The 22,416-nt window shown below is 45.4% G+C and overlaps 1 protein-coding gene across 1 annotated transcript in view; it reads right to left on the reverse strand.

The window, feature by feature from the left end:
- SLC24A3 (solute carrier family 24 member 3) overlaps nt 1-22,416 on the reverse strand; it is a 628,867-nt gene that overhangs the window by 40,598 nt on the left and 565,853 nt on the right. Inside the window, exons 12-15 of the mRNA XM_075339395.1 lie at nt 21,370-21,637; nt 17,905-18,071; nt 13,838-13,952; nt 10,180-10,292 (exon numbers count right to left, since the gene is read on the reverse strand). Of these exons, the coding sequence (XP_075195510.1) occupies nt 10,180-10,292; nt 13,838-13,952; nt 17,905-18,071; nt 21,370-21,637 (663 nt within the window). The remainder of the gene's footprint in view (nt 1-10,179; nt 10,293-13,837; nt 13,953-17,904; nt 18,072-21,369; nt 21,638-22,416) is intronic.

Genomic DNA, 22,416 nt, shown 5'->3' on the forward strand with positions numbered 1-22,416 from the left:
TGAGACTGGGGGGAGGCTGGAGGGAGGCAGAGGCTGAGACTGGAGAGAGACAGAGGCTGAGACTGGGGGGAGGTTGGAGGGAGGCAGAGGCTGAGACTGGGGGGAGGCTGGAGGGAGGCAGAGGCTGAGACTGGGGGGAGGCTGGAGGGAGGCAGAGGCTGAGACTGGAGGGAGGCTGGAGGGAGGCAGAGTCTGAGACTGGAGGGAGGCAGAGGCTGAGACTGTGGGGAGGCTGGAGGGAGGCAGAGGCTGAGACTGGGGGAGGCTGGAGGGAGGCAGAGGCAGAGACTGGGGGGAGGCAGAGACTGGGGGGAGGCTGGGGGGAGGCTGGAGAGAGGCAGAGGCTGAGACTGGGGGGAGGCTGGAGGGAGGCAGAGGCAGAGACTGGGGGGAGGCTGGAGGGAGGCAGAGGCAGAGACTGGGGGGAGGCTGGAGGGAGGCAGAGGCAGAGACTGGGGGGAGGCTGGAGGGAGGCAGAGGCAGAGACTGGGGGGAGGCTGGAGGGAGGCAGAGGCAGAGACTGGGTGGAGGCTGGAGAGAGGCAGAGGCTGAGATTGGGGGGAGGCTGGAGGGAGGCAGAGGCAGAGACTGGGGGGAGGCTGGAGGGAGGCAGAGACTGTGGGGAGGCTGGAGGGAGGCAGAGGCTGAGACTGGAGGGAGGCTGGAGGGAGGCTGAGGCTGGGGGGAGGCAAAGGCTGAGACTGGGGGAGAGAGGCTGATGCTGAGGGAAGATAGAGGCTGATGCTGGGGGAGAGAGGCTGATGCTGGGGGAGTGGGAGAGAGGGGCTAATGCTAGAGACAGAGGACAAGGGATGAGGGATAGTGCAATGACAAAATCGATTGGGTGGGGGGAGTGTAAGGACACAGAATAAGAGGGGGCAGCATTGGGAGCTCATTGTGAAGAAGGGGCAGCATGTGTGGGATCAGTATGGAGTGGAGCAATGTAGGGGAGTCAATATCAAGAGTGGGGTAGTGTGTGTGGGGGGGTCTCAGCATAAGCGTTAGTGTGGTGGTCTTCGCATGAGTGGGGCAACATGAAGGTCTCATTATGGAAAAGAGGAAGGCAGCATTAGGAGCTCATGGAGAGGGACAGCATGCATGGGACATTGTGAGAAGGGGGCAGCATGCATGGGACACTGAGGAGGGGGCAGCATGCATGGCACACTGTGAGGAGGGGGCAGCATGCATGGGACACTGTGAGGAGGGGGCAGCATGCATGAGACATTGTGAGGAGGGAGCATCAAGCATGAGACATTGTGAGGAGGGAGCAGCATGCATGGGACATTGTGAGGAGGGAGCAGCATGCATGGGACATTGTGAGGAGGGAGCAGCATGCATGGGACATTGTGAGGAGGGAGCAGCATGCATGGGACATTGTGAGGAGGGGGCAGCATTCATGGGACATTGTGAGGAGGGAGCATCAAGCATGAGACATTGTGAGGAGGGAGCAGCATGCATGGGACATTGCGAGGCGGGAGCAGCATGCATGAGACATTGTGAGGCGGGAGCAGCATGCATGAGACATTGTGAGGAGGGAGCAGCATGCATGGTACATTGTGAGGAGGGAGCAGCATGCATGGGACATTGTGAGGAGGGAGCAGCATGCATGAGACACTGTGAGGAGGGGGCAGCATGCATGAGACACTGTGAGGAGGGGGCAGCATGCATGGGACATTGTGAGGAGGGAGCAGCATGCATGGGACATTGTGAGGAGGGGGCAGCATGCATGAGACATTGTGAGGAGGGGGCAGCATGCATGAGACATTGTGAGGGGGGGGCAGCATGCATGACACATTGTGAGGAGGGAGCAGCATGCATGGGACATTGTGAGGAGGGAGCAGCATGCATGAGACATTGTGAGGAGGGGGCAGCATGCATGAGACATTGTGAGGAGGGAGCAGCATGCATGGGACATTGTGAGGAGGGAGCAGCATGCATGAGACATTGTGAGGAGGGGGCAGCATGCATGAGACATTGTGAGGAGGGGGCAGCATGCATGAGACATTGTGAGGAGGGGGCAGCATGCATGAGACATTGTGAGGAGGGAGCAGCATGCATGGGACATTGTGAGGCGGGAGCAGCATGCATGAGACATTGTGAGGAGGGAGCAGCATACATGGGACATTGTGACGAGGGAGCAGCATGCATGGGACATTGTGAGGAGGGGGCAGCATGCATGGGACATTGTGACGAGGGAGCAGCATGCATGGGACATTGGGAGGAGGGGACAGCATGCATGGGACATTGTGAGGAGGGAGCAGCATGCATGGGACATTGTGAAGAGGGGGCAGCATGCATGGAACATTGTGAGGAGGGAGCAGCATGCATGGGACATTGTGAGGAGGGGGCAGCATGCATGGGACATTGTGAGGAGGGGGCAGCATGCATGGGACATTGTGAGGAGGGGGCAGCATGCATGGGACATTGTGAGGAGGGGGCAGCATGCATGGGACATTGTCCTCACATCATGCTGCTCCCTCCTCACAATGTGCAGATCATATTTCATAATCGAGGAAGGTATTGGTGGATATACAGTAGTTTATAAGGGAGGGCAGGGTGGTGTTTTAGTTTATTAGGGGCAGTGTCACAGTCACAGTATATAAGTGGGGACGGTGTGATGGGAATATTTTATACTCATGCTATGTTTTGATGTGCCTGTGGTGATTCCCATTGGGGGGGGGGTTAGTTTCTTATTAATACTTTTTCAAGTGTTTTACAGAGTAGATCTGCCTTAAACAGATGTCGTGTGCGAAAACTCAGTTTTACGTTGTTACTAAGGGGCGCGACCACTTAAAGTGCCTAGGGCAGCATGAAGGCAAAATACAGCCCTGGGTATAATCTATATAGACCAGAGGGGGGTGGCGGAGCTCACCCTCTAGCTCTTACCTTCTCCTCCTCCTCCCAGCTACATAGGAGATGACACTTGCTAATAATCACTGAATACAGATTTTACTTGTGAATTGAGAATTTTCAAAATGAATGATCAGTGTTGGTTGAGAAAAAAAGCAAATTTCTCTGATGATATATATCACAAAGCTTCTTATTTTAACATTCTATTGAGTTATAAAATAAAAACCATGGTTAATCGTTAAATAGAACTATATTTGTGTTTCTCTTCTCACAGCAGCCCACACATTGCTTTGTCATGGTTCTTTAAGCTTCACATAAGAACAGTCAGATCACAGCAAACCTCACCACTAAACACAGCAACTCCTTTCTTCCCATTAAATTCCAGCAAAGGGTCTCCTTCTGGATGGGCAACATGGGTCAGCCACCGATAGGTATCCTTGCATCTTTAAATAGTACGCAAGTAGTCTTTACATTTCCATTCATGGTGAGCGCTCCCTTTCAGCTAGACTTACAGTCGCTGGCTTGTAAGCACTCTCTTCTGCAGCCTCGCTTCACCTCACTTTCTGATCTCACAGTGATAGAAGTACCTATCTCTCGTTACGTACAGATGGTTTTGCAAATCTCGTATTGCCAAGGAAAGCTTCATCTCCTCAACTCCGCCAAGGTGGCAGCTCACACCTTCAAGTCTGCCGGTCACCAGGCCAACAGTTACAAGTTGCATATGGCAGCTTAGCTGCTACTTGCTTATGGGTCCTCCATGAAGACTTCGAATAATGGGAAAGCCTAGTTTATAAATACCCAATCACATCACGTGCTCTGCCCAAACACAATACACCACTCGTACACAGCATATTCACGCATGCAGTCATCCAGCACCACCCACTTGGTCATCTAAGAATTTTACCCAGGGACACTGGCTAGACACCCTTCTTGCACTTCATATCAATCATTCCTACTCAGCAATGCATGTACTCCCAAATCACACAGCCATTGTAGAAGAATAAACATTTAGGTACTTACACATGTACTGTACATGTATTAAAACAACCAAAAATTGGCAAATTGCCCAACATAAGATGAAGCCAACATGGCATAACAGCAGAGCAATTTAAAATGTTAGTGAGGATGGCCCAGTTCACCATCTTGGCCCTGTAACTAGTAAGAGGGAAAGCAAACACTTGTCCAATCCTCTTACAAGTTGTCTGTTGACGAGCTCTCATGAGCACACATATGGAACATACCCTCCATCATGGTTCAATGTGAAAATAATTAATTTTATGCATGGTATAATTCTATACATCTACTGGGACAGCTCAGCTGGGACGGCATGTTAACAAAGGGTGGCAGACGTCAAGAAAGCAAGATGATGTTGACTCATTACCTGGCAGTAAGACTGTTTGATGCAGACTAAATAGTTGGACAACTCCTCTACGTATAATCTGGTGAAGAATATCTTATATCATAATGTCTCCACTACTGGGATATACACGCAGAGTACATTTAACTTGAAAGTAGCTGTTCTCGACCAAAAAATCCCTCACAGGTCGTGTACCCTGGGGAAATAACACTGGCCAAGGAATTCACTGTGCCGGGAAACAAAGATCAGTGTAATAGATGGCACAGCTGGCCGCTGCTGGAACATTGTCTGTAAGTCACTAGGCAGACGCCATGCTGGCTAAACTTGCTTATTTTCATTCTGTAGATTCCAATGAGTGTAGTCACGTTATAGTTCAATGCAGGAGACATTTAAAGTTACAACCACAATATTGCCTTTAGTTAGGAAAGGAATAAAACTGACTTACTATATGCATGGACCGAGAAACGAGGTGCATTACTCATGACTTTAAATAAGTCCCCCTATAAGAGGAAGAATATCTAAAACTGGAATTTAATCTAAAACAAACCTATTTAGGTACCTTCATTTACGACATGCGTGGGTTAAATAGTTTGGCCTAGACTCTGTTATTCTGAGATGCAGCATCTAGAATAGGTTGGCAACATTAAAAACTCAAATTCTCTTTTTATAGAACAATTCCTGAGTGGCAACCGTTACTCCTTGAGAAGGTGTTTGGATGTTGCCTCAGTGTGGAGGCCTTATGTAATTAGCGCTAGGGAACAGCTAAGGCAAATGAAATAGTTGCGTAGCGTATATTTGACTCTGATGAGTGTGACTTGGCAAGCTTACCAGTGATGTACTGTATATACTATAGGTAACGGGACAGGAAACCCTAATACACTTGATCTGGGATCGATAATTCATGTCTTGGTAAGGCTACTTTCACACTTGAGTTGTGCAGCACCTGTTGCAATCCGCCGCCTTGAGGAATTACGGTAACCATTGCAGGAATCCGTTTATTCCTATAGGCTTCTATTAAGGGCGGATTGCAATGGATGGTCTTGCGTTGCATCCACCCCGCGGCGCATCAGTTGTTTTTTTCGGTGACCGTCAGTGCCCGTTGGGCGGAAGGAACGCATCATGTAACGTTTTTTGTTACTGTAAAAAAACGCACTCCGCAGGATGCTGTTGAGATCCGTTAAGAGGCATAATGAATGTCTATGGTGCTGGATTCCGTCACCATGCGTTTGGCGACGGATTCCAGTGCATGATTCCGTCATGTTCTACTGAGCATGCTCAGCATGTCCAGCAGAACGTTCTAAATCGTTTAAAAGCACTCCTGGTCTCTCTCTCTCTTTCTGTTGGTCGGTCTCTCTCTGTCGGTCTCTCCCTCTCTGTCTGTCGGTCTCTCTCTCTCTGTTGGTTGGTCTCTCTCTCTCTCTGTCGGTCGGTCTGTCGGTCGGTGTCTCTCTCTCTCTCAGTCTCTATCTCTCTCTGTCAGTCGGTCTCTCCCTCTCACCCCCTCTCTCATACTTACCGATCACGGGCACGGCGCTGCACAGCTGTCACACTGCTCTGGCGGCTTCTCCTCTTTTGAAAATGCCGGCCGCTCATTATTCCATCTTGTATTCCCTGCTTTACCCACCCACCGGCGCCTATGATTGGTTGCAGTCAGACGTGCCCCCACGCTGAGTGACAGCTGTCTCACTACAACCAATCACAGCCGCCGGTGGGCGGGTCTATATCATGCAGTACAATACATAAATAAATAATTAAAAAAAAAATGGCGTGCGGTCTCCCCCAATTTTGATTCCAGCCAAGATAAAGCTGAAGGCTGGTATTCTCAGGATGGGGAGTCCCACGTTATGGGGAACCCCCCAGCCTAAAAATATCAGCCAGCAGCCGCCCAGAATTGCCGCATCCATGAGATGCGACAGTCCCGGGACTCTACCTGGCTCATCCCGAATTGCCCTGGTGCGGTGGCAATCGGGGTAATAAGGAGTTAATGGCTTAGGTTAATCATGGCAGGCGTCTTTGAGACACCCCCAATGATTAACCTGTAAGTGAAAGTAAATAAACACATACACCCGAAAAAATCCTTTATTTGGAATAAAAAACAAAAAACAGCCTCTTTCACCACTTTATTAAAATTCCCAAATACCCCTCCAGGTCCGACGTAATCCACAGAGGTCCCACGACGCTTTCAGCTCTGCTACATGAAACTGACAGGAGCAGCCGTAGAACACCGCCACTCACTATGAGCTCCACGCAGCAGCTGATTTGAATCGCGCTGTCAGCGGTGACGTCACTGACGTAGTGCCGGTGTGTGTGCGGTGATGATGGGTGCGGTAGTGCTGGTGAGTGCGGTGATGATGGGGGCGTTAGTGCCTGCGTGTGTGCGGTGATGATGGGGGCAGTAGTGCCGATGTGTGTGCGGTGATGATGGGGGCGGTAGTGCGTGCGTGTGTGCAGTGATGATGGGGGCTGTGGTGCCTGCGTGTGTGCGGTCATGATGGGGGCTGTAGTGCCAGTGAGTGCGGTCGGTGATGATGGGGGCGTTAGTACTTGCGTGTGTGCGGTGATGATGGGGGCGGTAGTGCCGGTGTGTGTGCGGTGATGATGGGGGCGGTAGTGCGTGCGTGTGTGCAGTGATGATGGGGGCTGTGGTGCCTGTGTGTATGCGGTGATGATGGGGGCTCTCTCTCTCTCTTGGCTAAAGAAAACTAAAAGAATGCAATGCGTTATTTCACAGGAATCTGTTGACTTTATTATCACACTATTTACAACGCATCAGTCGCATGCGTCACACAACGCAAGTGTGAAAGTAGCTTTAGAACAGAATAATGGAAAAGATCCAGCTGGACTCCAAGGGGATGAATAAAAATGCTTCTTTATTTGTAACTTGGTTAAAAATAAATATCCATATTCCAAATGAAAACACCGGCTTGTACACACTGATGAATGGCAGATGTATACCACATGTATACCACATTATATTGTGGTATACATCTGCCATTCATCAGTGTGTACAAGCCGGTGTTTTCATTTGGAATATGGATATTTATTTTTAACCAAGTTACAAATAAAGAAGCATTTTTATTCATCCCCTTGGAGTCCAGCTGGATCTGTTCCATTACCTTCTCAGCTTGCTGCTGTAATCCGTGCCGGACTAAAGGACATTAACAGGAGGATATATTCAGGCTTGTCTCTGCAGTGGTGAGCGGTTTTTGTTCTTTTCTCTATATCTACCAAAGTAGCTTTAGAGGTTCATGTCTTAGTGGACAAACTGACATACCTAGCTAGACGGACCCTTGAAGAAATTTCTATAAATTTAGGATCCATAACTAAATACTGAAGCAGCCATTGCTTCATTAGCTTTCTAAGATTAGTTTTCAATGTATGAATGGCGTATGACTGAAATTTGTTGTATATTTGTTGAAATTTTGATGTATACTGGAGTATGTAGTATTATAAATGTAAATCTCTGATTAAAGATACATTGTTGGCGCTGGAGTCTGTGCATGCACATATCACAATCTCTGGCGCCATTTTATTGAAGACACTGCGGTGAATACTTTGAGAGGCATCAGCGCATACACAGATTTTTTTTTACATCTGAGCACGCGCCCCTGCTGCTCACAGTCTTCAATAAAATGGCGCCAGAGATTGCGGTACGTGTATGTGCGGACTCCAGCGCCATTTTAATGCAGACAGAACTACTGTGGCACACACCGCCAACAACATTAATGGCGGAGCGGTGCAACATTAAAATAAAGAAAAAGGGGTATGCCAGGAGGACCCCGAAGGAGGAATAGACACCAAGAACCCGACCCACAAAGGCCCGCCCTCGTTGCATCTGTCAATCAAAGTGCAGTGTATTTCTGCAACTTTGATTAAAGATATTTCACCAACCACGCATCCGATCTCTCTACAACAGGTATGTCTGCACTCAGCATCTTACTGCCAGTATGGCACTGCCTTTAGTTCATATCACAAAATCCTGGTGGTTGGTTCCCTTTAATGACCTCAACCTTTAAATGGAGCACAAGCAGATGTAATTTAGGATAGGGCAGTAGAAAATATTATGACAAATGACTGACAGCGCATGCATTGGGCTCCTGTTCCAAACTAAATTTGGCTTTTATTTCTTTTGCAAATTAGGCTCGCAACTGTACTGGAGGTGTATTAGTGCCCTTGCAGTCAATGTATCCTGTCTGCTTTTCTACCCCGGCATCGTACTCTCTTCTTGACTGACAGTGGAGAGCAGACTTGACATTATGCAGCAGAGCCTCTATCTCCGCTGTCAATCGGCGGGGCGAAAATAAGAGGATTCATAGAATGCAAGTGGGCTAATACTTTTCCATTGCATTTGTGCACCAAGTATGCAAATCATTAAAAGACATATTTTGGTGCAATGAAACAATGTATAGCTTTGTAATAGTTATATTTCCTAATTATTGTTTCACTGCCCTATGTTGTACTATTAGTATCTCTGCTTTCACAGGGACAGTGTTACTGACAAGCTCCCTTTTTTGAGTCTTGCCACATGACCACGTATGTAGGTGCATATTAAGCCTTAAAGGGAACCTGTCAGGTCCAATATACACACAGAACCACGAGCAGTTCTGGGTACATATTACTAATCCCTGCCTAACTGTCCCAGTATACACTAGCATAGATAAAGAGATCTTAAGAAAAAGTATTTCTAAATATATTTTACCGATTGCTAATGAGGGAAGGCACTAGTCCCCTGGGCGTTAGTTCCCCGGCCAGTCACCCCCCACCATTAGCATGTTAGCACACCCCTGTGGGTGTGCTAACATGCTGATGAATATGCAGTGTCACAGGATGATCTCACTTACCTCTCTGCTGCCATTGCATCTGACGGGGGATTTCGGCTCAGTGCGCATGATCCCGGAGTTTGGGTTATGCGCACTACTTCAGTTTGAAGCCAGGATACATACACCCAGCTTCATAGTGCACATGACCGAAACTCCGGGGTGATGCGCACTGAGCCGAAATCTCAGTGAGATCATCCTGTGATGCTGTGTATTCATTAGCATGTTAGCATTCCCACATGGGCCCACAGGGGAGTACAAACATGCTAATGGGGCCGACTAGCCTGGGGAACTAACGCCCAGGGGACTAGTGCCCTCGTTCATTAGCATACAATATAAGATCTTTAGAAATACTTTTTTTCTAAAGATCTCTTAATCTATGCTACTAGATACAGGGACAATTAGGCAGGGATTAGCAATATGCAGTCAGAACTGCTCATAGTTCTGGGTGCATATTGAACCTGACAGGTTCCCTTTAAGTGTCTGTAGCCCTGTGCCTGTGGATGGTGCACCATTTGTCCTCCATTGGACCACTTTGACAAGGTACTAATCACTGCAAACTGGGAACAATCCACAAGACCTGCCGCTTTGAAGATGCTCTAATCCAGTCTTCCAGTCAACCAAAATTTTCACTTTGTAAAAGTTGCTTATATTCTTTCATTTGCCTATTTTTCCGACCTTCAACATATCCACTTTATGACATGAAAACTGAATTGGTGCCTAATATTTTTCTCCCCTTGGCAGATGCTATTGTAATAAAATGATCAATGTTATCATTAGTTATAATAGTTTTTATTCATTAGTTTTAATATTATAGGTTATTGGTATAATGTACCCAAATGAAGAAGAAACGTTAGAAATATGATTGCACTTAAAACAAGTGCTCCGTGACACTGATCTCTCTAAATTGTGGTTGATCCCTTCCGGATTTGTAGTCTTACAGGAGGAGCTATGGTATAATGAGTCAGGGTTCACCGGAGTCCAGATCCTCAATCTCCAGGATTTAGCAGCATCACATTTAGCAGCATGTTAATCTCACAAAACACAAATATCACATTTCCGGTGTTATAAATGTTATGTAGGTTTCATATTTGGAAAAATCTTACAGTAAACTGTCCAGAAATGTGCATAGAACGGTAAAGGCAAGTCACTTACATATGAGCCATAGTCCACGGCCAGCGTCTGTAACGTCCAAGGGAGCCCCAGCCCGATAAGAATATCAAATACATTGCTTCCAATTGAGTTTGATACAGCCATATCTCCCAAACCTGAGAAGAGAAAATATTGAGCTGAGATCTATTTACTTAGGTTTATACACTCCTCAACACTGAAATTGTAAAGCCTAATAGGAGAAGTCAAGGAATAATGGAAATCACAGGATGAAAAGACATTTTAATGATCTACAAATGGTGAAAAACTGGAAACAAAAGTTTCAAAACATCTCATCACTTACGCACCTTGGCTTCTATCAATGAGATTATTAGTGGTTACCTGAGCAATCTTCTGCAACACTTAATGCACTTGGGCAGAAAAATCATCAAGATCCACTGCTGACAGCTCCATTTGCAATTGCCACACAGATGTGCTAGATGGGAGACAAGTCCAGAGACGCTGCAGGCCATGGTACCACATTGAGGCCACGCAGGCTGCTGCCAGTAGCACAAGTAACATTCTGCATGATGTTATGGTGTTAAAACAGCTCCTGGGACACTGTGGAGAAATGGCCGTACCACTGGTTCCACAACGAAATCAATATAACACTGAGCTGTTAGTGTACCTGGACTGAAGTCTAGAGGGGTGCAGCTACTATACATTATGCCACCTCTCACCATAATTCTGTGAGTAGGAACAGTTTAACAATCCTTTAAGAAGGCCTCTTCATGGCTTTTCCTATGTGGTCTCGCCAGATTGGAAGAATGGCGCATAGTGAACCATTCTAAACTACAAGTGAAGTTAGACGTCACATACTGTAGCATGCCTAACACATCAAACAGTGTCTGTGTAAACCATACGAAGATATTTGTACGACATTCGGCTACGAGACAGACATCCAGCTACAGGTGTTCCATTAACCTTTTACCACAGCTCTTAAAGGCCATCATAATGCAGCGCAAGATTCAATGGAGGTCATCAGCGATGAGCCCTGCTTTTGGCTTGGGTGCAATTATAGCTGGAGATTGGACTAGAGACCATGTGGCCAACTGCATAAAGAAGTCTTTACTACAGATTACTTGAACGTGTCTTTGGAGCGTTTATTCAACTTGACAATGTCCGTCTGCATGTGATTTTCATAATTCCACAAATTTCATTCTTGGTATTGCAATTTCAATATTGAGGATTGTGTATCTATGTATGCAACTCTTTAAAGATTGATTGTTTTCATGATTAAATATATTTTGAATGTATTACAGTTACTACTACATAATGACATATGCCATGACAATACCCTGTAAATACTACATATCAGCTAGAAGAAATATCTATTACATTTTGTCATTGATTTTCCTCCAATAGCTCATTTTGCTAGATAGTTATGTGCCGCCCCCACGTCAGTAGCAGCTGGACTGCTCGGATCCGGATCCGCAGTGTGGCTCGAGGGATTCTCCGGACCTGAGCGTCACGCGGACACTTCAAATGAAAGGGACGTATTTGTACGGGATTTGCCGTAGTCTGTGACGCCACCCACGGTGTGTGTTTAAGTGTGACACCACCGCTGCTGTTGTGGGGGAACCCGGGGGCGATGGGATGGCAGCTGGTTGTTAACCCCTCCTTGGGTAGGGATGGTTGCCCCGGGGCCCGGTGACTCGGTGCTGGGGACGGTGATGGCAGGGGCCGGCGTGCCTGGTGAGACCAGGGAGTCTCAGTTTACTCACGATTAAATAAATCAGACAAGTCCAATGATTAACCAAGGTGCTGGTGGCCGGCCGCCGTGGCCAGGTGTACTCTGGTCCCTCACCCGGGGTGATGGTCTGTGTCACTTTCCTCTGCACTGTGTTTTGTATGGTAGACTTCCAGGTGTGGAACACGGGAGTACGCTCCCGGTACTTCGGTTGGGAACCTTGCCCGCTGACGCTGACCCGTGGGATCTCCTGGGCCCTGGCGGATGCCCTATCCCTCTCGGTGGGTGGTTGTCTGCTTTTGGGACTTTGGTTGGGACAGGACCTATAATCCTGCCCTCAATTGGTTAATTAGCTAGTCCGTTGGTTCCGGTCCTGGTTTCAGGGTCCAAATACCCCCTCTGTGCACGGTTTCCGGGTCGGGTCTCCGGTGTCGGTACCGGCGGGCTCCAACCCTGCCCCGGTCCACCTCGGATCTCCGGCTGCCGTCTTCCCGTCTCCTGTCAGACATGGACCACCGTCTGCCACCTAGCCAATACACCGGGGCTCCAACCCCGGCGCCTCTGCTCTCTGCACTTAGACTGCACTTTCTCCTCCTGCTCCTCTCAACTCCTCACTCTCACTCCTCTACTCCTCCACTGGCTGTTTTCCCGCCCCGGGTTCTCTAGACCCCTAGGTGGGTGTTCTCCATCCGCCTGGTCCTGCCCACTGGTGTGCCTTTCCTACCCTTGGGGGGGGTGACTAGGATTTGGTTGGCAAGGTTTAACCCTGTGAGGGAAGGTGTTGTGCGGGGGCCTACATTGTGTGCATTGCGGTGCCAGGGCGTCACAGTTAACCATTGCTTCACATTACTATCATATTAGTAGTCTAGAACTCTACACTCTTCCTGTGGAGATACTAAGGCCTCTCTCAACATTTGGGCTTCATGTACATGAGCATACTCTGGTCCCTTTAGAAGGAAACCTAAAGAGGTGGTTCACTACACTGTACAGTGGCAACTTTGATTTAATGGTGAGAATGAATGGTTTTTCCATATACCTTCTGTTGCCAATTCTGCCTGTGAGCGGCACTACCGCTAACCGCTCATTCCCCATCATGTGACCCGGGCTGCTGTGACCTCTGATGCCCGGTGATATCACATCAAGTTTCAGAATTGGAAGTTGCACTAATATCACCGAGGTGGGACCCAGTCTTCCTGAGTGACTGGGCTGTGGGTGGAGTTTTATCACGCGTCACAGCCCAGCATTGTGCGTGCTTGCAGTGCTCTCTTAATGAAAGCAGTGAAGGAGACAGCACGCACAATGCTGGTTGTGGTGCAGCTCCGCCCACAGCCCAGTCACTCAGGAAGACTGGGTCTTGCCTCGGTGATGCAGGTCAACTTTCAATTCTGGATGTTGACATGAGATCACCGGACATCAGAGACTGCAGCAGCCCGGGTCACGTGATGGGGATGAGTGGACAGCGATAGCGCTGCTCACAGGCTAAATTTGCAACAGAAGGTATTTAGAAAAAGCCTTCATTTTCAGCTTTCAATCAATGTGGCCACTATATATTGTAGTAGACCACCCCTTTAAATCCCACAAATTTAGACAAAAATTAACCCTGAGATCTTTCTTTCTTTTGCCCTAGAAGCATTGCCTTGGCACAAAGAGGTGCATAGAAGCACCATAAGAAACCAGACTGAATATCACTCCACTATACAGACTGTTTCCTTAGCTATTACTGTTACTATGAAAAGTAGGAAAAACTGTTATACATTATATTAGTCAGTGTTCATGACCATTATAGGTCGCCATGTCCAAAGGTTCTCATGTGATATGTGGCACTTGTCCAAAGGAGACTACATTTTCCACGTTTCTGAACTGGCGATAGTGGAAAAACCTTTTGACTATTACAATTGAACCCCCTTATTCAATAAGCAATCCTAAAATCAAGGATAATGTAAGAAGAGATGTCGTAGTTGATCAGGTACACACCTTGTCTTGCGACTATAAGGCTGGCCATACAGTCGGGGACACTAGTTCCAGCAGCCAGGAAGGTGATGCCCATAATTACATCTGGTATTCCCAAGGTGAACCCGATTATAGTCACCTGCAAATCAAGCATGATATCAGTTAATGTTCACAACAACTACGTGACAATTATTTCTAGACTCATGAATTTCACAAGTTTTTCACACTTTTTTTTAATGAATTTTGCTATAATGGAGTCACATGATTTCCAGAATAAATACATTTTATGCATAATGGCAATACTTTTGATCTAGCTTTATAGCAACTGGGAAACTTTTGATAATGATTGATCATTTTGACAAGATGGCTGTTTCTTCCTGTTGTCACGTAAAGGGAACCTGCCGTGTAGTTTTATTTGCATATTAAACTGCCCCTAATGTGTTTTAAATTATGCAATGTGCATCACTAACAAGGTTTAAAAAGAAATGTCCATGTATTTATCTTAAAAAAAGACTTCATGTGCTTAGGTGAATGCAGTACAGATCTTGAGTTTCAGTCATAGGGGCGGCACTTTCAGTCAAGCTCAGGCACAATACTTTTTTAACTTGGTTACGCCCCACCATCAATTCTCCTTTGCTGAACTCCACCAATTATGTTCACATGGTTGTGACATCACCACAGGTCCTTGACCACCACTTCTCCTCTGCTGATCACCATAGTTCCTTGACCACCACTTCTCCTCTGCTGATCACCACAGGTCCTTGACCACCACAGGTCCTTGACCACCACTTCTCCTCTGCTGATCACCACAGGTCCTTGACCACCACTTCTCCTCTGCTGATCACCACAGGTCCTTGACCACCACTTCCCCTCTGCTGATCACCACAGGTCCTTGACCACCACAGGTCCTTGACCACCACAGGTCCTTGACCACCACTTCTCCTCTGCTGATCACCACAGGTCCTTGACCACCACTTCTCCTCTGCTGATCACCACAGGTCCTTGACCACCACTTCCCCTCTGCTGATCACCACAGGTCCTTGACCACCACGTCTCCTCTGCTTATCTTCAGAACTCAGCTTTGGAGGAATAGTGTTGAAGGTACTTGTAGTGATGTCATGACCATGTGACTATAATGGGCGGAGCTCAGCAGAGAAGTGCTGGTGAAGGACCTGTGGTGTAACCAACTACACTGTGGTGGCGTGACTAAGTTAATAAAAGAATCATGCCTGAACTTAAGTGACAGTGACTGAACCCAGCAAAAGCGCCGCCAAATTACTAAAACCTAAGGTATGTACTGCATTCACATAAGCATATAAAGTCTTTTTTCAATCCCTTCAACCTGGGCGATTTTCCATTTTTATTTTTTCATTTTTTCCTCCCCTTCTTTCCAAAACCATTTTTTTATTTTTCCGTCAGTATAACCATGTGAGGGCTTCTTTTTTCTGGGATGATAAGTACTTTTGAATGACACCATTCATTCTGCCCCATAGTGTACTGGAAAACAGGAAAAGAATTCCAAGTGCGGTGAAATTGCAAAAAAAAGTGCAATTCTACAACAGCTTTTTGAGTTTATTTATCATGTTTTCTATATGGTAAAACTGACGTGCCAGTATGCAGTATGATTCCCCAGGTCAGTATGAGTTTGTAGACACCAAACATGTATAGGTTTACTTTTATCTAAATGATGAAAAAAACCTCAGAATTATGTAAAGAAAAAAAAAAAAAAAGAATTGCGCTTTTGTTGTTGCCTTTCTCCAACACTCGTAGCACTCTAATTTTTCAGGATCTAGGGCTCAGTGATGCCTTATTTCTTGTGTCTTGAGCTGATGTTTTTAATTTTACTATTTTTGGGTAGATGCGATGTTTTGATCACCTGTTATTGCATTTTAATTTTGACATAATTAACGTAATTTTGGCAATTTTTTTTTTCTCACTACGCCCTTTGCCAATCAGATTACTTGCTTTTATATTTTATTAGATCAGGCATTTCTGAACGTGTTGATACCAAATATATGTATTTTTTTTGTTTTATTTTCAATGGGGCAAAAAGGGGGTGATCTGAACTTTTAGGGGTTTTTTTCATATTTTTAAAAACTTTGTTTTTTACACTTTTTAGTGATTTTACTAGTCCCCCTAGAGAACTTTATGTCTTCACTGTCTGATTGCTTCTGCTAATCAAAGTACATTGCTCTGATCTGCAGAAATGCTGTTCCTGTGAGTGCTGGATGCACGTCATAACAGCAACAAGAGTAATCAGCTAACTCCCCGCTGTCATAAAATCCCACTGGTGCCCTGTGATCGTGTCCTGGGGCCGCTGATGGTGGCGAGGAACAGCGCAATCCCCGCCAGTGCATGTTAGATTACGCTGTCAGAGTTTGACCTCGCAATCTAAGGGGTTAACAGGCGCAGCTCAGTAAATGATACATCACTGGAATCTGTTTTTCTGCCCCTACATTATACTGCTCTGAGATGGAATAACAAAAACCTGGTGGTTGACAGGCTCCCTATAATAACCATTTCCTCCCCACCCCCTAATGACGTTATAACTACATGAAACACATGGCTATTTCCATACATCATCACTTATACATCGTAAAGGTACAAACATCTAATCTTATGCGGGCGTCACACGGTCCAATCTATCGTGCGATCGCACGAACGATCGTATCCGCCCCCGTCGTTTGTGCATCGTGGACAATTTGTTGTCTGTGGCGCACAAAGTCGTTAACCCCCGTCACACGCACTTACCTGCTGAGCGACGTCGCTGTGGGCGGCGAACATCCTCTTCCTGAAAGGGGAGGGACGTTCGGCGTCACAGCGACGTCACACAGCGGCCGGACAATAGAAGCGGAGGGGCGGAGATGAGTGGGACGTAAACATCCCGCCCACCTCCTTCCTTCCGCATAGCCGGAGGGACGCAGGTAAGCTGTGTTCGTCGGTCCCAAGGTGTCACACAGAGCGATGTGTGCTGCCCCAGGTACGATGAACAACCGGCACACAGAAGAAGAAACGACTTTTTGAAAATGAGCGACGTGTCAACGAGCAACGATAAGGTGAGTATTTTTGCTTGTTCACCGTCGCTCGTAGCTGTCACACGCTATGATATCTCAAATGATGCCGGCTGTGCGTCACTTACGACGTGACCCCGCCGACATATCGCCCGATATATCGTAGCGTGTAACGCCCGCATTACTCTTCATGTATGTCCCTGGCAGAACAATCCTAGGTGACTTTTTTATGCTGTGGACCCTCTGATTTCAATTTCAGTTTTTCATATAGGTGCAGAAATGCTATGTTCGCCCTTGGAGCAATGACATTGTGCCCCTGCAGTGCCCAGCGCCTTCCTTTTTCGCATAACTGGGAGAAACTGCCGTGAAAATGCAAAAAATAGCGAAATGTTTGTGTCAAAATTTTGCAACTTTTCAAATCAATTATTGACAGAATTCTGGCAAAATTCTTTTAACAAATCGGGGCCTTAGGATATGTGCACATGTTGAGTATTTACAGGAAAACACGTGTTTTTTACACGTGTGTGTCTTCTCTGTGTTTTTGCTTGAATTTTTGTCCCATTCATTTGAATGCTCAAAAAATGTTGCAAAAACGCTGAAAAAATTTACATAGTGCAGATTAAAAAAACGATTTGAAGGTTACAATCTGCAAGAAAAAAATAAACAGCAGTGCAGAAGGTTTCTGAGATCTCATTCATTTTGCTCGTACTGTAAACTTCAATTTTTTTTTAGCTTTGAAAGATGCGTGGAAAGAGTCAAAAGTGTAGAAAGTGTGAACATTTTTGCACAACACGATCTATTGGGTAAATTGCACAATCATTTTGCAATTTGCTATTTTTACGCCAGCGCCACCATCTTTTGTAAAAACCGGTGGAGCCCAGGTAAAGTAATGTTGCCTATCCCAGCATAACACATTAATTATAATTCATGGCAAAAAAGTTTCAAATTATTGCAGAAATGTAAATCAGTGTGAAATTATAGTAGATCAGTTTGGCGCATTTCATCCCAGCGGACCCTGGATGAAGACTGGTTTATAAAATAGGTAATCAGCACTTTGTGTGTCCTTCTCCGATCACTTACCATCCAGACCATGACATAAGAGAAAGCTGCGATCCACATAGAGGATGAGATGAAAGTAACCATGAACCATTTCTCCCATCGAGGCTTAGAACAGTTGGGTACGGTGAAGTACATAAGGAAACACAATGGCCAGGTGATCACCCATTTAGCTTTATTGGCTTTGCCACCTGTTAGGGACAGAACACAAATTATTGTGAATAAGCAAAGATCAAGAGCGCCTACTTGTGGATCCACTACACTGTAAGGCACCTTTCACACGTCCATGCAAAAAGTGAATGATTTCCATGGTCCGTGGCGTAGGTACGTATGTCTGTCTGTGTGTCAGTGTGTGTGTTGTGTGTGCTGTTCATGTCCTGTCCGTGTGATATCCGGATAGCATGATCTTGTATACTTACTTGTCTCTGGCGCTGCTGACACACTTGATTCTGGGTCCGCAGTCAGTGCAGTGAATATTCATGAGCATAATGAGCAGGCTCGGAAGCAAATGTGACATCAGCGCCGGAGAAAGGTAAGTATAAAAATACATTTATTTCTCAGTGACATGTTTCCTCCAGTACATGTCATAGTGATCACATCAGTGTGTGGTCCATGTGACACCCATGCTGCTGGCAGAAAACGGACATGTCGCCGGGTGGAGCACACGGACACGCGTGTACTCCACACGGACACACGGTCCATGTCAACACATGGATGTGTGAACAAGCGCATTGATTTTAAAGGGTCTACATTTGTCCGTGTCTCTGGTACGTGTGAAAACGGACATCAAGTGTACCGGAGACACGGATGTGTGAAGGAGGCCCAACAGAGCGCCCCATCTCAGCGCCTGCTCCAAGGCATTATTTCTCCTCATAAACACTGCCATTCAGCAGATAGTGATGCCAAAATTTCACACTGACATTTCACATAATTTTGTGACAAATAACACTTCACTTTTATTAATTATGTGACAAAGAATTCATTACATTTTACTCATCATCAAATTTAATATTTCAGAATGGAATTTGGGCATTTTCTGCAATAGCTCCAATTTGTTATAAACAGTACATAGTATATATGTTTGCCCACCACCTACTACCGGGGTCTTTAGTTTTTCACTTATTGATTCTATTCAGGTAATGCACAGACTTTTCCAGCACAAATGAATGTGAACTACATATTAATGCTTTATCTTCTAGTGCCACCTAGTGGTATTCAACCTGAACTACATACTGCCAATATAGAATTCTATAACATCTACAATTTTGGTTCCTTTTTCATAGAAGTTGATACAAATTTCTAGAATTCAGACTTCTATAAATGATATGAGCACCTCTGCATTGTGTATGTGTTCTTTTACTAAAATACTGCACTATCAACATTCAGTGGCTGAGAAAATTGAGCTCTGAAGTCTATAGAATTGCAACTGCAGCTATAGACTAGAATACTGTAATTTAATAGAATGCTGTAATTTAAAGGCTACCTAAACTTTTTTGGATTTCTGACATATAATAATAATCTTAATATTTATTTATGTAGCACTGTTAATTCCCCAGCGCTTTACATACATTGGCAACAGTGTCCCCATTGGGGCTCACAATCTAAGTTCCCTATCTGTATGTTTTTGTAGTGTGGGAGAAAACCAGAGAACCCAGAGGAAACCCACACAAACACGGGGAGAACATACAAACTCCTTGCAGATGGTGTCCTTGCTGGGATAGGAACCCAGGACCCCAGCACTGCAAGACTGGAGTGCTAACCACTGAGCCACCGTGCTGCCATGACATGTCTTGTAGATCAGTAGTGTTACATCTGACAGGCTCAGAAAGGCTACAAGCCGCTCCATCTGGCAAATAATAGTGAAACCCTGGCCTTCACACTTTAACCCCTGTACAGCGATCTGGTCTTACAATGGGATCCATTTGATTGCTTCCACTGAATGGCTGCTGGAGCAAAAGATCAGAGAAACTAGGTGTAGGTGAACTAAATAACTGTCAGCTAGCGACTCCATTGCATGTCCACTCCTTGGCACAGGGGCGATTCTGCCTTACCAAGGACCCTGTGTTTGCCTGTGGAACCCACATATTGAAGGGGGAAACTCGTTGAGACAGGGGCCTCAGTTTCCAGTACTGGAACTCCCTTGGGGATCTATTTTCCTGACCACAATCCCTGCTAAATATTTTGAGTGAAGTATTACTGTTATGCCATGCTCTGCAGGTCCGTCATCCTGCAGAGACAGTTTCTCGCCTTGCTCTGCTGGCCGGTCCCCTGCAGAGCTGGCTTACCTCATGTGTTCCCCTCCGGGATTTCAGCCTTTCCCTGACCATGGAGGAGGGGTCCTTCTAACCTCGATTTGGACCTTCGTCCACTTTATAACTGAGCCGACCCTGCTGTCACGCTGCCAGTGATATTTCCAGCTTTGGTTAGTGCTCAGCTAGTGCTCTGCTCGTGTCTTCCCTGATCCTGTCCCGCTATCACTCCCCTCCTCCATGCCTCCTGACTGCCTTCCTCCGCCTGTGTCTACATTCCCTGACCTCCCTGTGACGCCCTCCGTCTCACCTCCTTGTCTCTGCCCGTCCCGGTGTATTGCCAAAATCCCTCCATAGACCCCCAGCTGTCTTACCCTCCTTCTCCTTTCTTTCCCATCTCTGTTGTCCGTTCTCTTCTCTACCCTCTGACTGACTTCCTCAATTTACTGATCTCGGCTTGTTCTGACACTGTCTCGGTTTTCTCCTTTTGTCCTGATGTTACCTCTGTGTTCATCGACCTTGGCCTGTTTTGATTACTCTCCCCTGGGTTCTGCTCCTTCTAGGGTTTCTGCTAGTATATCCTGTTTGGTTGTACTTTAGTGACATCTGGTGGTTTAGTTGCTAACTGCACCAGGTGTCTTTTCACAATTATTTTTTTTTTCCAAGTCCTTTGATGTACATATATTAGTGAATTCTTATTTATTTCTTTATTGAACATTATAGGGCTGGAATTAGGGCTATATAGTAAGGGATAGCCTATGCTGAGTGGGGGTACCATATCTCAATGTTAGGGTGCCAATCGCCACAGATAGGTAGGGAACAGCTAGGCTAGGGTCACTTAGGGTCATATAGGGCCAGTCCTATAATATTTGATTTAGCCCCTTCCTTAACTGTTCCTTTTTTTCTCTTTTGTCTGACCAATTTCTTCTTGGGAGGGTCAATTATCATTATGAATAATGTTTAAAAGTAACATTTTGATTGTTTAGTCACCTTGTCACAGTCAGTTTATTATGTTCTACTACTATTTTAATTATAACTAATAATTTACTAAAATTTTAATATTAAGGCTTATTCTATATTCCTGTTTTGATATTGGAACCTTATTGCCATTTCTTCTTTCTATTTGCATTATATTGAAGGAAGCCCGGCTCATGGCTCCCAGCAAAGAGCTAATTACATAGGTCAGATATACAAACCTACTAAATAACATCATAAAATGAAAAAGACCACTGAGACTTACTGGGAACCTCAAATGGTGTGAAAGGTCCATCATTATCATCATCGTCTTCTTCATCCTCGTCATTCTCATTATTTTCATTGTCTTCATTTTCATTCTCGGTTTCATTACCAGCTTCAGCAACATCTTCATCTTTCCGTGTGCCATTTGCACTTCTTTCTGTAGAAATCCCAGGGCCCGTTCCATTCTCAACAGCATGTTTAATTGGGATTTTAATAGAAACCTCGGATTCCCCATTCGCATAAGCTCGGCTGTTTATTAACCTTTGTCGCTGTAGAGAATTAACAAAAGTACAAAATATTGTATAAAAAATGCAGGTGTAGAGACTGCAGATAGGATATAGGTTCAGTCCACATCTTGATGTAGCAAATAGGAGTTTTCCCGTATTGGCAAAATTCCTATTAAAGGGCTGAAATTCCTCAATAGCAGACGATAGAGGCTCAAATGTATGTGTCTATAATATATATATATATATATATATATATATATATATATACTGTATATATATATATATATATATAGATATATATATATAGTATATATATATCTATATATATATCTATATATATATATATATATATATATATATATATATATATATATAAACACACACATATACATATAGATAGACACATATTTATACACAAAATATGTAATATGAATTTCGCCCTTTGGCAAATAGTTGGGGCAATGTGGCTGGCTGGAATTATGGCACTGTATTTGGCACTGTGTATATCAGGGTTAGCACCCACACTCAACCATATTTACTTTATGTCTTATGATGTGTCAATAACAAGAGTTTATCTCAGGCCCCCTTCACACGTCTGTGAAAATCACGCACGTGTTTCACGGCCGTGTCAAAGGTGCGTTTTCCCCTTCGTGAGCCGTGTTTATGGCACTACAGTCATGACCAAAAGTTTTGAGAATGACACCAAAATTATTTTTTCACATGATCTGTTGCCCTCTGGTTTTTAATTGTGTTTGTCTGATGTTTACATCACATACAGAAATATAATTGCAATCATATTATGAGTACCAAAAGGTTATATT

This window comes from Anomaloglossus baeobatrachus, chromosome 3 (assembly GCF_048569485.1).
Source record: "Anomaloglossus baeobatrachus isolate aAnoBae1 chromosome 3, aAnoBae1.hap1, whole genome shotgun sequence".
NCBI lineage: Eukaryota > Metazoa > Chordata > Amphibia > Anura > Aromobatidae > Anomaloglossus > Anomaloglossus baeobatrachus.